General features: G+C 37.1%; 1 protein-coding gene across 1 annotated transcript in view; it reads right to left on the bottom strand.

Moving 5' to 3' along the window:
- FLT4 (fms related receptor tyrosine kinase 4) overlaps positions 1-16,661 on the bottom strand; it is a 105,656-nt gene that overhangs the window by 43,611 nt on the left and 45,384 nt on the right. Inside the window, exons 4-10 of the mRNA XM_070933878.1 lie at positions 11,511-11,623; positions 10,372-10,534; positions 9,278-9,417; positions 7,512-7,683; positions 5,272-5,389; positions 4,179-4,333; positions 1,960-2,122 (exon numbers count right to left, since the gene is read on the bottom strand). Of these exons, the coding sequence (XP_070789979.1) occupies positions 1,960-2,122; positions 4,179-4,333; positions 5,272-5,389; positions 7,512-7,683; positions 9,278-9,417; positions 10,372-10,534; positions 11,511-11,623 (1,024 nt within the window). The remainder of the gene's footprint in view (positions 1-1,959; positions 2,123-4,178; positions 4,334-5,271; positions 5,390-7,511; positions 7,684-9,277; positions 9,418-10,371; positions 10,535-11,510; positions 11,624-16,661) is intronic.

Raw genomic sequence — 16,661 nt, 5'->3', positions numbered from 1 at the left:
TGCTTTAAACACACACATCTGTGTCCAAAACCATTTTTGAGTTGAGATTTTACATTCCACTTTGACAAGCAGCAACTGAATTTCCACTTACAAAAGCAGTGAAGACTTTCCATATGTATTTCTAGATATCTTTTTCCTTATATATTTAGATATTATCCAGCCCTTAATATTGCAATTAATCATTGTGGTATCTAAAACTTGCATACAAATGGAATCTTCTATAAGAGCCCAGATGAATCAATCTAACTAATTCTGATTCCAGCTTCCCACCATGGCCAACTAGAAGACCAAGAAGACCAACCACAGAACACAAGGAAATCAGTACTCTTTTGCTGTAATTTCCCAGCAACTGATATTAGTTTTGTTATGCAATAGGTTAAATTACAGTTCTGTGTGGTCCATTTAAGAGTTCCTCATGATTATTTATAATATCTGTATTATTGTGCTTTGCCAATTTGACTGAGAAAGAAATAGGCTTGATGAAGCAATAACAAGAACATTTTTCTTAAAAATGTCTTAAAGTCTCTGGAGAAAAACTCTTGATTTACACAAATTCTCTTGATTTACTATGGCTTGAAAATCAAATATGAAACTTTTTTTACTTACACTTTTTATTAAGCTTACTGTTTTTTTTTGTTTTTTTTTTGTTATAACAAGGATATGGCTTATATGTTTATCAGAAGAGTGTTTTTCCTTTAAGTTAACAAACTTATTTCCAGCATCTGTCAATAATCAGTTTTGGAATTTAATAGTGTTAATAAATATGTACAAGCTTACTATAAAGTCTCTGCTAGACTTTATCATCTGGTATCATCAAACCACAAGGGAGATTACTTTAATTCTAAATATCACCTTCCATTTACTCATATAAAAGGTTTATCTCTTAATATTAATGGAATCTTTTAAAATACGTGAATTACAAATGGCATGAATAGATTGAGTTTCATGTATTATTTTGGTGAGTAACAAAGCTACTGAAATACACTTCTGAAAACTTTCGCATTAATCTTCCAAATCTGCTTTTAAAATCGAATACTAAAACAGAATCATTACTTTCTATTTACTGTAGTAATCTTCTATTCGATTTAGTAATCTTTAGTAATTTCTCCTTTTTTCTGTTACTTTGTACAAACAATCAAAAGACTGACTGTGTTTTCTCTAAACAGAAAATAACAAGGTCCTGCATTATTTTGGACAAGAAGAAAAGGTGCAATGGACTACATGAGGTGCTCACTTAGCTGCCAGCTGGCAACTCTGTAAACCTGCCACACCAACTTGGCAAAAGACCCGTTTGGTTTAAGAGTCTGCTAGGAGGTGTTATATATTGCACTTGATCGGGGGTGCTAAATGACCCGAAGCACCTTGTCCTCTCTGCATCCAAATCCACAACCCTAGAAATAGGATGTTCAAGGATGGAAGGAAAACTTAAAGCCTCCCTCTGTCAGCAGCACGCTTTCAGTTCCAATCAGAAATTTTTGTGGATAATTCACATTTTTTATCTTGCATGGCTCTGAGACATTTGGAAAGCACAAATCACACTTGTAAGAATATAGATTTAATCTATATTCAGCTACAGATTTTGAACCAAATTTCCATAAATATATCAGTCTATTATACATACACAAAGAGTCAAGTCTTTTCCATGTGAGTTCTAAACACAACAAGAGACCTGACCTAGCTCTTGGCTAATATTATGCCTTTACTAAACCAAGGACAGATTATAAGAGAATTCCACTATCACTATCCAAACACCTTTCATACAATAAAGGCAAATTGCACAAACCCTCAATTGCATCCAAATGGCTTACTGTCTAGAAAGTACAACCAAGTGATGCAACTGAAGTGGCTTCAACATGGTCGACTTAGCACATGTGCACTAGCCTGAATAGATCTGTCAAAATTTTCCACCTTGTGCTGTATTGAGAATTCAGTGTATATTTTAAAAAGAAAGACATTTACAGACTGTGCTGGGGAAACATTCGGCAAGGTGTCCAAGGCCTCCACTGCCATTGTATCTTTTCTGGAGCTGGAATGCCGTAGACGGTGCAGGTAAGTACATGCCGGTTTTTATGAGAATAAATGTTTGGTGAGGAAGCTTCTTTCTCAAGGATTTGTGGAGGAACTGAAATAATAATTGTAATAAAATATCAATATTATTTGCCATTTTGGGTGACTGCTTATGCCTTTCTTTTCAATTCACATGTCAAAACCCCACCAGGCCAACTCTCCCTAATTTTGAATTGTTACTGCTCTTAGTCATCCATATTATTCTCTTGGGAGGAATTAACTCCCAGAAACTTTTAAATATGCTCTCACACTGCCCTGTAAAAAGGTAAAGTACCCTGGTAAATTCAAAATAAAACCATCAACAGAAATAAAAAGAATATAGATGAAAATAGTAAAGGAAGAAAGAAGATAAACCTGTTTGCAGCTTTCTTATAAAATTTTATTCTATCCACACAAAGAGGAAATGGCCTAGCACCAATCAACTCCTCCTATTCCAATCTTAGCATGTCATGCCTGTCCAATGTAATATGGCAAAAATAATACTGAATTATTACATTCAGACATGAAGAAAGAGAAAAGCATATACTACAAGTAGTCCTCGATTTATAACTACAATTGAGTCCAAAATTTCTGTTGCTAAGTGAGAAATTTGTTAAGTGAATTTTGCTCCATTTTACAACCTTTCTTGTCACACTTGTTAAATGAATGTTGCAGTTGTTGAGTTAGTAACATGGTTGTTAAGTGAATCTGGCTTCCCCACTGACTTTGCTTGTTATTAGGTCATAAAAGTTGATCACATGACCCTGGGTCACTACAGCTGTCATGAGTCATTGGCAAGTATCTGAATTTTAATCATGTGACTATGGGGGTGCTGCAACAATTGTAATGGCGAAAAATGGTCATGTCACTTTTTTTCATTGTTGTAACTTTGAATGGTCACTAAATAAACATTTGTAAATCAAGGACTACTGTACAAATCCAAAGAAATCCAGGTAGTCCTCAACTTACAACCATTCATTTAGTGGCCATTCAAAGTTACAATGGCACTGAAAAAAATGACTTACAATTTTCGCAGCACCCCCCCTCGTCATGTAATCAAAATTCAGGTGCTTGGCAACCAGGAAGCATGTACAATAGACCTAGAATCATGTGATCACTATTTGTGACCCTCCCACCCAGCTTTCAACAAGCAAAATCAATAGAGGAATTAGATTCATTTAATGACCATGCACCTAAGCCATGTTTGCTTAACAACCATGACAAATAAAACTGTAAAATCAGAAAAACACTTAACGACTGCCTTGTTTAACAATGGAAATTCTGTTCCCAATTGTGGTCACATGTGAAGGATTACCTCCCTGTACATTGATGTACAGTCTAGACTACATATTATTTTATTATTTCAAGTCAGGGGTGAAATCTACTTACCTTCCTTACCAGTTCAGAAGTGCACGCGCCACGTAAGTACGCTTGGTTTGTTCGCGCGCACACGTCACATGTGTGCATAGACCTTCTGCGCATGCGCAAAACCTTCTGCACATGCACAGAAGGTAAAGAACACATTACTTCCTGGTTAAAACCAGGAAGTAATGACACCCAGCTTTGTTCCGCCATCGCTACCGGATCACCAAACCACCCAGCACGATTGCTACTGGATCACCTGATCCGGTCCAAACCGGGAGGATTTCACCCCTATTGCAAGCTAATTCTGCTGACTGTCAGCAGTTCAGCAGTTTGAATCTCACCATCTCAAGGTTGACTCAGCCTTCCGTTCTTCTGAGGTAGGTAAAATGAGGACCCAGATTGTTGGGTCAATAGGCTGACTCTGTAAACCGCTTTGAGAGAGTTATTAAGCAATAGCACTTAGACATAAGTCTAAGTGCTATTGCTATTACGATAGTAGAACTGGAGGCTTTTATCTCTTCATTTTTAAACTGGGATGTCTGATGCCCATAATAGCCTTTCCTCCATCACAAATGACACTAACAGGATCTTCATCTGTCCAGCCAGAATTCTGATCCACCCCAGACCTTGGATTCTATTTAAAAACCAAATGCCTAATTTGGTAGATTTGGGAAACTATTTTCATGGAATAAAACAAATTAGGAATATAGATTTAACTGCTATATGGCTGAAGACTTCTTCTCGTAAGTCATCTGATTCTTCCTCACCGTTAACTACCAGTTGAAGGTTAATGCTCTTCTCTAGTCCAGCCAATCCGTTCTTCAGGACCAGTGTATAAGATCCAGAGTTTTGCTCTGCCACATCCTTGATCTGGAGGGAATATTGAGATTGCCTGTTGGAAATTAACTTTCCATCCTTAAACCTGGGCGGAAGCAAAGAAAGAAGGTATGTATATAGCTTAAGCTTCTAAAAGGTAGCCATGGGGCTTCAGCCAATGAAATGAAGAATTTCTGAAAAATACCCTTTTCATTTATTTTCCCCTTAAGAAAAGCTTTCTCTGAAATCTGCTGAGAAGCACCATCCAAAGGGGGAAAAAAAGATATATGCACTGATTCATCATTGGTTTATTGCTATTTGGGGGGAGTGAGGGCAGGGGAACTACCCTGTTTCCCCGAAAATAAGACATCCCCTGATAATAAGCCCAATCAGGCTTTTGAGCGCATGCGCTAAAATAAGCCTCCCCCCGAAAATAAGCCCTCCCCAAAATATTTAAATGGAGAGCTGGAAATCGGGTAAGATGGCAAGAGGAGCCCCATCTTGCTCCACGCACACCAAAATAATAAGATCTCCCAGAAAATAAGGCCAAGCGCTTATTTTGGGGTTCAAAAAAAGATAAGACAGGGTCTTATTTTCAGGGAAACACAGTATTTATGGAGATTTCCCCAATTTGGCACCCTCCAGGCTAGTTAAGAATTTTGGAAGTTATGACCACATTTCAGATGCTTAGCAACAGACCCCATTTTCAGCCACTTGCAACCTCACTGGCCATGTGGTCGCAATTAGTAAACAGTGTTTATTTTTGGTTTTTGGCAAAATGTCCCATAATGAACAGTAAATTAGCTTAATGACAGCAGTTATTCACTTAATGATTGCCACAAAAAATACATATCTTAAATTCATGTAAGCTGCCTTGAGTCGCCATGTGCGAATAGGGGGCAATATAAATTTTCTTAAACAAACAAACAAACAAACAAACACACACACTCAGGTAAGTTGAGGACTACCGGTAGTGGTTTTTCTCTTTTCTAATTCCCTCCTCTGCCTCTAAATCCAAAGAAGACGCTAAAAAGAATGTATTACCACTGGAACTCAGGCTGGGGATAGGCAACCACTTTTACTGGTAGCTTCACAATTTCGTCTCCCACTGTTGCTTCTATCACTGGGCCCTTTTTCCTTTCCACGTAGATAAATGGCTTCTCTGTAAAAAAACAAGATGGGTAAAGAAAAAGAAGAAGGGAAAAAAATTACAGTGTCAGAGTTGTTAAACACAAGTAGCCGATGCAAGAGCAGAGATATCTAAAAAATTTATAATTTTATGGATGTAGACCCACACACTACATCTTTGCTTTTTTTCCAGACATAAAAATGATACACCAATTTACATTTTATGCCACAAAAACACAGTGCTACACTGGCTGATTTTTTTAAAAAAATATACTAGGAATGCTAATGTGCTTATTTAAGAAGCTGCCCAGTTATTCAGATCAGGAGAAAATGACCTTCGAAGGATGCTCCCAGAGTATTGCCAGAAACTTTGTTATTGAGTACCATATTTTTTGGACTATAAGACGAACCAGAGTATAAGTTGCACCAAGATTTCAAAGAGGAAAACAAGAAAAAAAAAAAAGGTTTTGGCCTCCATGCGTCCGGTTTTTGCCCGGCCTCCAGGAGCACTCTGTAGACCTCCCAAACCCTCTATGCATCCCGTTTTTGGCCTCCCGAACCCCCCACGCATCCTGTTTTTGCCCTCACTGGCCCCCAGAAGCACTCTGCAGACCTCCCAAACCCCTGCGTGTCCCGTTTTTGTGAAAAACAAGCCTGTTTTTGGTAAAAACTGGACATGCGGGGTTTTGGGAGGCCAAAAATGGCTGTATATGGTCGTATACTCTGAAAAGTATGGTATATAGAAAGGAGTCTTCTCCTGTCTGATTCTCAGGCAACAAAATGGTCTACCTAAAGAGGGGCATTTGGTTCTTGCTCTCCTACTATTTAGGAGGATGGTTAATAGCTTATTTTGCTAAGATTTACTATTAATTAATTGACTGATAGATTTGAGTTTTGATTTCCCTGTTATGATTTGTATACTACATTTTTCATTTATTTTAAGCTGTCTTACATACTGGAAAAAAACAAAAAAAAAGGTGACATCTTAGAATTAATAAACAAATATTATTTCATCATAGAAGTTAATTGAATGCTTTATACTTCTTTTGCCAGAATATTCCTGTTCAAGCAAAGAAGTGTTTTTGAACAGGCATTTATGAATGATTAATCTTACAAATTTCCTACAATAGTGTGCACAATATTCTTTGGGCCAAAGATTATCTTCAGTTGTATATGGTATGCTGAGCAATGTGCCAGTCATAGACATTAACAAGAAAAATGGGGGTGGCCAAAAAAAGGCCATGTTACACTTAATAATTTAAATACATAAATAAATATACCATCTGCAGTTCTTGGACATCCAGATGTTTCCAAGACACATAAACTTTAACTTTCCTATTTTGGCTGCACTGTTATCCAATATGAGTACTGTATACAGTATATGAAACTGATACTAAATTAAAACAGTTTAGCTTCAGTTTCATATACTGTATTCATATAAATCAAGAACATGGATGAAAAACAGCAGGAAGCTAATATACTCATTGCTTTTTGACATTACAAAGGGTACTTAATTATTCAAAAAGTCATTGCACTCAGCTGTTCTTTATAAAATAACATGCACGTACCTACCCTAGGACCATGGAGGGCAACTGAACAACTTCTTGATACATTAGATTCCAAATAATACATCCTTTACTGTAGGAGATGATCAGGCTGACCCCGAAGTAAGGGTCAAATGTGTCATCAGTCATGAGTCCCTTCACACCCACAAGAGATCTAAGTCCAGCCCACCTTGAATTCCTTTCTATTCTTAACTCCCACTAATTTCCCTTGACTATTAGTCAAGTTTTCTTGTAGAAAACTTAAGCTTACAATAAATATTTATACACATTTGAACTGCCTGGATGTCCTGATTTCCCTAGTGCTTAATATTTACTTGGCTACTAAAGACAAGAGCAGCAATTCTGTACTGCTGTTTCTTCTGGTAAGGTTATCTCATTAAATCTCACTTGGAGAACAACATATATGGCAACATACCACTTCAATTCCTTCCCAAGGCCACATTTTTCATTTTTTATAGCCAAAGCATTAGATACTTGCTCAGAGGTTAACTGTCCTGCTGGGAATTATAGTCCTATCAGAGTTTTCATGTGTGCTAACAAGAATCTAAAAGAACCTAAAAGGTTTTCTTAGCTTGTGTTAGTGGTTTTTACCATGCACGATGACATCTATGCTCTCCTTCAAGTTCTGCTCCCCACTGCTAGCCTTGCATGTGTATTTTCCCAGGTCCTGTTGGCTCACATTTTGGATGATCAAGATGCTGGAGAGTTCAGTATGGGTCTGCTGGGACCGCCTCTCAGGCAGTTCTATGGCTTTCCGGTTCATCTGCCAGAAGAGATAGAGGGGAAGAGAAAACAGATAGTAGATAGTAGAAGAAATGAAATTCAGAGGCATAAAAACACAGCGTCTCTCTCCAAGCTTTCACTCTCATGATAATTAACACTACTATCTATAAAATATTTTCCCCAGGATGTCAAGGAAAACTAGGTCCTTATATGTCAACATTTTATGAGTTTTTGAAAAGTATTCTTTCAATCATGTGAAAAATTGCCCAACAGTAAAGATATAAAATTCTAGCACCTATTCTGTAAACCAATGAAGGAGAGTATCTGAAGCTCACAGTTGAAATGAGGGCTCCTTGGTCCTCTGAGCTTGCTTTTTTTTCTTGCAGACGTTTCATTACTCTTAACTAGGTAATATCATCAATGCTAGCATCAGTGCTAGTTAGGGCAATGAAACATCTGCAAGAAAACAAGCAAGCTCAGAGAGCATCAAGGACCCCTCATTCTTAAACCCCCCCTATATAACAAAGAATTAAGAGGAAATAGGAGGAATATTGAAAAAGACAATGAGACACATTTGGAGGGAAGAGTCAAAGGTCAGCCAAGGTGCCCAAAGTAATTTGTCAGAGGGTGCTCTTGTCTTTTTTCCTATTCAGTCACCATCTTCAGTTGCTCTCAAAGAACACTGATACATGAACACCAATCCTCAAACCCTGGAGTCATTTCATGGCAAGTCCAACCATATTCTAGGTATTGGCTCTTGCTCAAAGTCATTATCTAAACAGAAATCACAATGAATATAGTAACCATGTGGACAGCATGGCTTTAGTGAAGTGAGTTCTTGGCCTGACCAATAAGACATTTAACTTGTCCTCAGTTGTGGCTGCACTTCACAACATGTATTAAAATGCTACAAACCAGCAGGATTCAACTGAAAATAGTAAAGGTAGATGAAGGTGCAGTTTAAGAACTCTTTTAAAAAATTAACCAACTTGTTCTTGTCTATTTAAAAAAAATATTAGCATCAGAAGCTAAAATGATGTAGTTGGATAGCTGCACTTGGAGACAAAGTTATAGTCTATTTTAGTAAAAGATGCCCTCCTCCTGAAAGAGCAGATTCACCCATTGGGAGTGCTACTGGTTCATCACCTCAATGGATTTGCAGGTGGTGATTATGATGAATAGCATATTTCTCAACATTATCCAAGCCCTGACTATTGTATCATGTTCTACATGGGGCTACTTTGAAAAAGCATTTGGGAGTAGAAATTGAATGCAAAACTAGACAATCTGTTGCCCATTGAGTCTTTGTTTCAGAGATATTTCATTGACTATAAACAGAAAAACAGAATGAGCACATGTGGGCAAAAAAGCAGTGGGAGCAAGAGAAACTTTCGATTTCCTGCCAGCTTCCCCACTGAATTTCCCTATGGGAAGCTGGCAGGGAACATTGAAAACTCTTCCTTCCTTCCTTCCTTCCTTCCTTCCTTCCTTCCTTCCTTCCTTCCTTCCCTCCCTCCCTCCCTCCCTCCCTCCCTCCCTTCCTCTCTCCCCTCTATAGACCAATAACAAAAATAACATAGGACATATTAACTATAGAGGCTAAAAAGGAAAGAAAAACAAATGTTAATTCATACCTGTTTTGTGGGATAATCCCACTGGAAATCAACTCCTGAATTAAATTCAGCCCATACTGTGCAGTTGATAACTAGTTTGTCTCCCACCAATAGCTCCATGGCCTTCCTTGGAAACAACTGAATATCATAAAGCTCGTTTCCTGGTAGAAAATGTAGTAAGAAAAAGACAGCTATTTGTTTAGTTCAATTTTTCCTTGGGAAACAGAATTTTTGCTTTAAGTGACTAAAATGGTACTATGTAAGGCAAAATTATACATTGTAGATTCATTGGCATTCTAGGCCCACTTACTTACATTTGATAAATTCTTTGCCATTGAACTGTATTCTCATGCAATTCTTGGAGTGAACATTTAAATTCTTGCCTAAAAACAATAATCTCTTTCTTATATAATCATCATCATCCTACAATTGTCCAAAAGTTGTAGTGGCCAAAACCAGAGAACGAATGCATTTTGGATGAGGAATATGCCTTGTAAAGTATGTTGCCATGAAAAACAGTGACAAGTACCATTGTATTAAAAATATGTATATATAATTTTATTTGCACCAATATTTTTCTTATTTCCCTTCAATTTTAATTTTAATTTCGTCTAATTCTGCAATAATTTCTGTCAGCAACAGTTGTTTACTCCTTAATGTATGCATGCTTTTTGTGTTTAATAAATAACCTTCCATGTTAGTACAACTGTATTGTTGTTAGCAACATGCAAAAGTTAAAAATATGTGCTCTTATAGAAAAGTGACAGATGAATTATTGGGATATGGAGAAGTAATGGAGGTGGGGTGAAATTAAGAGTGTGAAGTTGTCAGTGCCTATGTTTACAAGCATGTATTTCATAATAGAGCACCATTACTCCAATCTTTATCAGATGGAAACAGATATATTTGGAGTTCTTTATGATTCTTCAGCATGAGAGACATATCTCTGCCCCAGAGGTTCTGGACTGGGATTAGGATTCATGCCTGATATTCCTTCCCTAAAACGATGACCTAGCCACAGCTTAAACCAGGGTTATAATAACACACCTTAAAGAACTTCTTTATTAGTTGCAATTTTATATAACAGTTGCAGAACAAATAGTTCCAAAACTCACCTGCAATGTGGACAATGAAGAAACTAGATTTGAAGGGTTTCTTATCAATGAGAGTTTCACACTGAACAAACCAGGAATCCTTAATCAGGAGAGTGGGGACCAGCATTCCTCGTTTGTTGTCCCAGAGAATGTTCTTTCCATCGGGATAGATGACAGTTGTTGTCTAGAAATAACATTTTGGGAAGTCTGTTTAGAAATGGAGGGATAATTTCCACAACTTCTCCACCAAATGGTTTTTGCAGCCAGTTCTTGTTTTAGGGTTTGTCTTGTTGATGAAATAAAACATCATTTGAGTTTTGTTCATTCTTTGCTTTGCCGTTATGTCCACAGGCATAACGGCCCTTTGTGAATACTATCTACAGTAACTCTAATGAATCATTTATCAAGCAATTATTATCCCAATGAACTGGAATGTCTTCTATTAGAGAACAAAGCATTTTTTTAAAAAAAGAGAAAAATATTTAGTGTGATCTAAATATTATCAGCAGATAGCAGCAATTCCTGAGCAGGAGATTAAAAATGAAAGTACTACATGGCTTGTGAACTCATATCCTTGGCTTCGGGCAGGGTATTATTTAATATATTTGCCAATGAAAATAATTGGCTGAGAGCAAACCTGAACTTGGTTTTAAGTTATAAGAAATAAGAAGATCAAGAGCTGTAAGAAATAGCTCTTATAGCCTTCTAAAAACACTGCAATTTCTAAAAAACTGCCCTTCTTGAATTGCTGTGTCAGGCACTGTAGCCTTAGAAAAAAACAATACCAGTGAAATATTTTTGTTGCCTCCACAAATTTCTTCTCTTTTACTAAAAACCTCTGTGTTGTGGTTTTAGGCTTCTCCGGGAAGATCGTTAACATAGTAACGTAATCCACAGAAAATCCAAAGACAGCAATACAAAAGCAAACAAAGACCAAAAGAAAAAGAAAAAGAAACACACCATATCTGGGGAGAAATTTTTCAAAGGTCATAGTTTTAGAAGAGTCTAGAACTTTGCAAAGGTCATAGTTTAGCAGGTTTGCTTCTCCCCCTCTCTATTTATTTCCTGTAGTAATTTTTTCCCCAGTTTTTGTACGTGTTGGAAGGCTTGCCAATAAGGTAGGATCTTGAATCTTTCTGAAAAAAAAGAACACTGCTTACCAATAACAAAGTGATGTTAAGATCTGGAACTGATACCAGGCATGGGACACAGATATTTTCTTTCTTGTAGATAAGAAGAGTCTCCGGTTTATTAATGAATGGCTGTTCAAAATCTAAAAAAGAAAGAAGTGGAGAAAACGTAGAGGGTGGAGGGATTTGCAGCAAAAAAAAAAAAAAAAAAAACCAAAGAAAATGTGATGAGTTTCTAGAATCTATTTTGGTTTGTTAGTTAATTGCTGTAAGGAATGATACCAAGCTTGGAAAAATAAAAATAAAATAAAATAAAATAAATGTATAAGCACTTTTATAAAACATGATCCAAACTTTGGAATACGAGTGTTTAGATTTTATTCATATTTATGTTTGTGTTAGGCTCGGTATAATCTTAAATTCTATGTCTGTAATTACTGTATAGGGTTCAGGCTAGGTTAAGTTAGGTTAGTCATATCTCTATTGTACTGTCTCACATTTCATAGCCAAAGCATATAAAAATCAAGTGAGATGGTAAGAGATTTCTCTATAGGCAACCGTGTTTGGACCAAAACAATTTTTATTCATATGGGGTTATGCTAATGCGTAGTGCTTGAATTAAAAACTCCGATGTTTATGGTATACAAGTTATCAGATGGTTCTCACAAACATGCCATCTCATGTGTCACCATCTCATTCTGGAAGTGGATTCAAGATTTACTTATACTTCAAATTAATTCTAATTCAAAATTAGAATTAAATCATATCTTTTCTACTATTGCTTTGATTAATGCTAATAAACCATAATCATGCCCCTCCCCCAAGATGAGGCTGGCCCCAACCTTGTTAGCCTTCTGAAAGATCCTCAAAACAGGATCCCATGTTTGAATGAAGCCTTTAGATGGTTATACAATAGTTATCCAGATGCAATCCTGTATGCTTTCTCGACATGCTGCATCTTTTGTAGTTTTACCTTGGTTTTTATTATTAATTGAAATGGTGTTCTTAATTGTTTTTATGTACTTTATTAGGCATTCCCCCCTCCCCCAGAGTCACTATGTAAGATGGATGGCTATAGAAATGTAGATAAATGGTAAAATCCCTACTGTGCCCAGTTAAAACATCAGGACAATAGAAAAAAACAGGCTTTTCTGAATAAAAACTTTAACAATTCAGAGTTTTGTTAATATCTGTGTGACATACAAGGGCTACAGAATAATTATCATTGCACAGAGATTTAAAAAAAGTACATTATATGCAGATATAGTAAAAGTATAAACAAACCTAGATACCTGACAATTGAAAAATATTTTCAATGAGTTGCTCTCTATAAAGGACCACCCACATAGGCAATACTAAATAAATAAGCAGTCCATTCACATTTGACTTTAAAGAGTCCCTTTTATAAATAAATAAATAATGAAGCATATATTGAAGATTTAATTTTTTAAAATGTATTTAAAATGGACATTCTTTCCGACAGCTTACAACATGAGTACGTATATTCCTTCTAGTTGATGGCTGGCTTGCAAGCAAAACCTCTATATTAAATGATTCAAGCTTACTTAGAGTAATAGCATTTTTATTTAGTCATTGGCCAGTCACATGCAGCATACAAAGATACAACTAAAATAACCTTGAAAATTAAAAATAACAGTATAAAACAAAAAATGGCAGAACTGCTAGAGGAAAAAAGGAAAATAACATTTGTTTTACAACATGATATAAATAAATTAATTTGGGCATATGAGATTTCTCCTCTAGTCCTTGGACTACAAATCAGGGTGTCATTTATCATTATTTCCGTAAACCTACACAGAGGATATTATCAGCAAATTGAATGGTTTTAAAGGCAGATAAAATCCAAGTTAAAACAAAATTTGGCTATGGAATATTTGCTGTTGGTCTGACAGTCTGATAGGAATGCAAACACGCCTCAACTTCTCAGTCTGATTAATCTTTTCCAAGAGGCTCATGTAATCTATAGAAATTGCAACACATTAAGATATGGCCTATGTCCCTTTCTGCCAGAGAGCTATAGTAACAATCATTCAGAATAGAAGCTCTACTCATCTTCAACAGCTCAAATGCATTCATTAAGTCTGGCTAGAAAGAGCTTTCAAGGAATAGGCTGATACTCAAGACAAAATTCAATTTTGGTTGTAGTCATGGAATACAGGCCAAATGTGCTAGAAATGAACTCTAAACGCCAAACTGGAGGTCCTCCAGTGATGATCATGGCTTTTAGAAGATTACAACATAACATAACAGTAAAGAACCTGAATTAAGGAATAAAATAAAGAAAAGCAACTATGTTGTGGCTTTATAAAACTAAAGAAAGAAAAATGTTGTAACAAAATGGAATAAAATGATGGTCTGATTTTTATAAAGTTGATGAATATATCCAGAGTAATAAAGATGTAGATGTATGTATGAAAGGGCTAAAATTTATGTCAAAATGTCAATAAATTATCCTTGTTGTTCTTGTGGCTGCTTATGAAAGTAGGACTTCACAAGCAGATGATAGTGCATATTAAATTCCAGTGAATGCTGACAATGGAAGAACCATTGATGATATTTGGAGAAAATTATACAAAATTTTGAATTAATGCTATCCAGCAGGTGTGGGTAGTAATCAACTAAGTGACATCAATAGATGGATGGGAATATGAGGAGGGAGCACTGGGTTGTTTGGAGACAGAAGAATGCATGAAAATGGTTGTTTGATGAACATCTGCTTAGAAAAAAGTTTAGTTGGAATATGTAGTGGTTTAGGCATCACTGTCATGTGGAGTGTCGTTACTTTACTGCTGAATCAAGTTCTTTAAGCAGAAAGGAAGGAAGGAAGGAAGGAAGGAAGGAAGGAAGGAAGGAAGGAAGGAAGGAAGGAAGGAAGGAGGGAGGAAGGAAAATATCACTGCAGCTACTGCTTCACTCCCTCCCTCTTCCTCCTCCCTTTCTTACTGTGATTTTCACTGAGACCTGGGCGCTGTAGGAAACTGAAAAAGCCCCACCTTTGAAAGACTGAGAGGGAGAAGATGATGATTCCAAGGACTAATGAAGCATTGACTTCAGAATGGGCAGGTGAAATTCTGAGGAGTTAGGAGACAGAATACAGCAAGGATGTCTACCAAAAGGAACCTGTCTAGCACACAGCTCTACAGAAAACAGTGCAAAACTATCTTCACAACATTTTCTCCAGATCAACTAGAATAGAAATTAATTGGCTTAGGTAGCAAAACCCTTGTAAGCAACAGAAAATTTGGGGGATTAGAGCAATAGTAGGCCAATCTCAGATCTGCAGAAAAGAAACTGTCCAAGGCCTCCTTTATCCTAAACCAACCTTCAAATTGCTCTGAAGTATTCATTCTTACATTTCTTTTCCAGAAGCTCATTATATCCTCGAGCCCTCAGCTTACTCTCTGATTACACTGACAAAGAGCAAAATGGATTTATAGACTAAGAAAACAAATTTACTTCATCATCCTACAATTGTGCAAGGTCAATTTAAGGCATCCCCCACCCCACCCCCACCCCCGGGCAATGCAGTACATCAGCTTCTTTGTTGCTAAATGCTCCTGACTGGAGGTTTTGGATTTTATTCCATCTCTCCATTTTTATATAAATATTCCTCCAGGATGTATTTGAAGAGCAGCCACAGATGTTCATAGCAAAGACCAAGGGCAGATTAGATTAAGAGAGAACTAACATTTGTGAGGGGAAATTCCTGCCAAACTTCTAATGCCTCTGGCTATTGTTATTTTGAGTTTGTTATCGGAGAATGGTTTATTTTCACATACCAGCAACAGTTGCTCAGTGGGCAAACCACAAGAGCTCAGCATTAATTGGCCATATTAAATTTAGATTGGATTCTAAATACCCAAAGTCCGTGATCTACACTAATACCCAGATAACTCAAAAGCAGTAGCATTCTTTAAAAGTGAGCTCTTGTTTCTAAACATCGCGTTACCTCTATCCAAAGGAAGGGCAAGATGTTAGTAAGTGAGGCATGTAAAAGGGATCCCAAGATGTGCTTAAGGCGAAGGGAAAGAGATTCCATCTTGTGCATGGGAAGAAGTGGTAGTTAACATTATTAACGCCCAGAATGCTTTAAGGTGGTTCAAAATTTTGGGACTACCTATGAGGATATAGCTGGCAATATCTGATGGGGGCTCCAAAATTAAAGTATCCATGAGGTAAATGGGTGGTCTAGAAACATGAAATACAAGCAATCCTTTGTAGTCTCTGAGCTTGGTTGTTTTCTTACAACATTTCATTACCCAAACTAGGTAACATTATCAGTGCTAGTCAGTGATGATGTTACCTAGTAACATCATATTAAAATGTTTGCAAGAGAGCACCAAGGACTAAGTCCAGAGAGCATCAAGGACTCTTCATTTCAACCCTGAGCTACAAATATTCTCCTTTATTGGTAACATGAAATATAAACAACAAACAAATAATAATTTTTTCAATGTACTTTGCTCCAATTGTGCTCAGTTATGCCTTAAAAGATTTGCTTCCTATAGTAGTAAGACTGTTGTTCTGCTATGTCCCATACAGGGGTGAAATGCTCCCAGTTCAGACTGGCTCGGGCGAGTAGGTAGCGATGGTGGCGGGCAGTTCGGAGAACCGGTAGCAAAAATCCCTGCCCCCACCCCACATGCCCAGCTGAGCTGTGTGATCATCAGAGCCTTTTTTTTTCTTTTAAATGGCTCTGACGAGCCAAGCTCTGACGATCCCAGCTGAGTTGCCTGCTAATCGGTAGCAAAAATCCCTCCCCCTCCCCTCCTCAGCTTGCTTAGCTGCTGGTCACAACACCTTGCTGTAATCCCTGCAATCCATTGCATCAGCAAGCAACTGAATCTCCCTGCCGGCAATCAAGCAGGCAGGGAGTTGTGGACTTCAACTCCCAGAATTCCTTAGCCAGCAAAGCAAAGCTGGCTGAGGAATTCTGGGAGTTGACGTCTACAAGTCTTAAAGTTGCCAAGGTTGGAGACCCCTGTTCTATTGGGTAAGTTTTTTTTCCCTTTGGGAGCTTTAAAAAAAATAGTTAATTGGGGGTTTTTTTAGTTGTTCTTTTTTTAGACCTAGCCATTTAAAGTTTAGGAAGTTTTAAATTAGAGAAGTGACAGGAAGGAAAATCTTCCCTTTTTTTTCTATTATGAAATAACCCTTAAC

Source organism: Pituophis catenifer, unplaced genomic scaffold, assembly GCF_029215685.1.
Source record: "Pituophis catenifer annectens isolate HBS135680 unplaced genomic scaffold, rPitCat1.0.hap2 SCAF_2, whole genome shotgun sequence".
NCBI classification, from domain to species: domain Eukaryota; kingdom Metazoa; phylum Chordata; class Lepidosauria; order Squamata; family Colubridae; genus Pituophis; species Pituophis catenifer.
The sequence above is the reverse complement of the archived record's forward strand: the minus strand, read 5'-3'. Positions and strand labels throughout refer to the sequence as shown.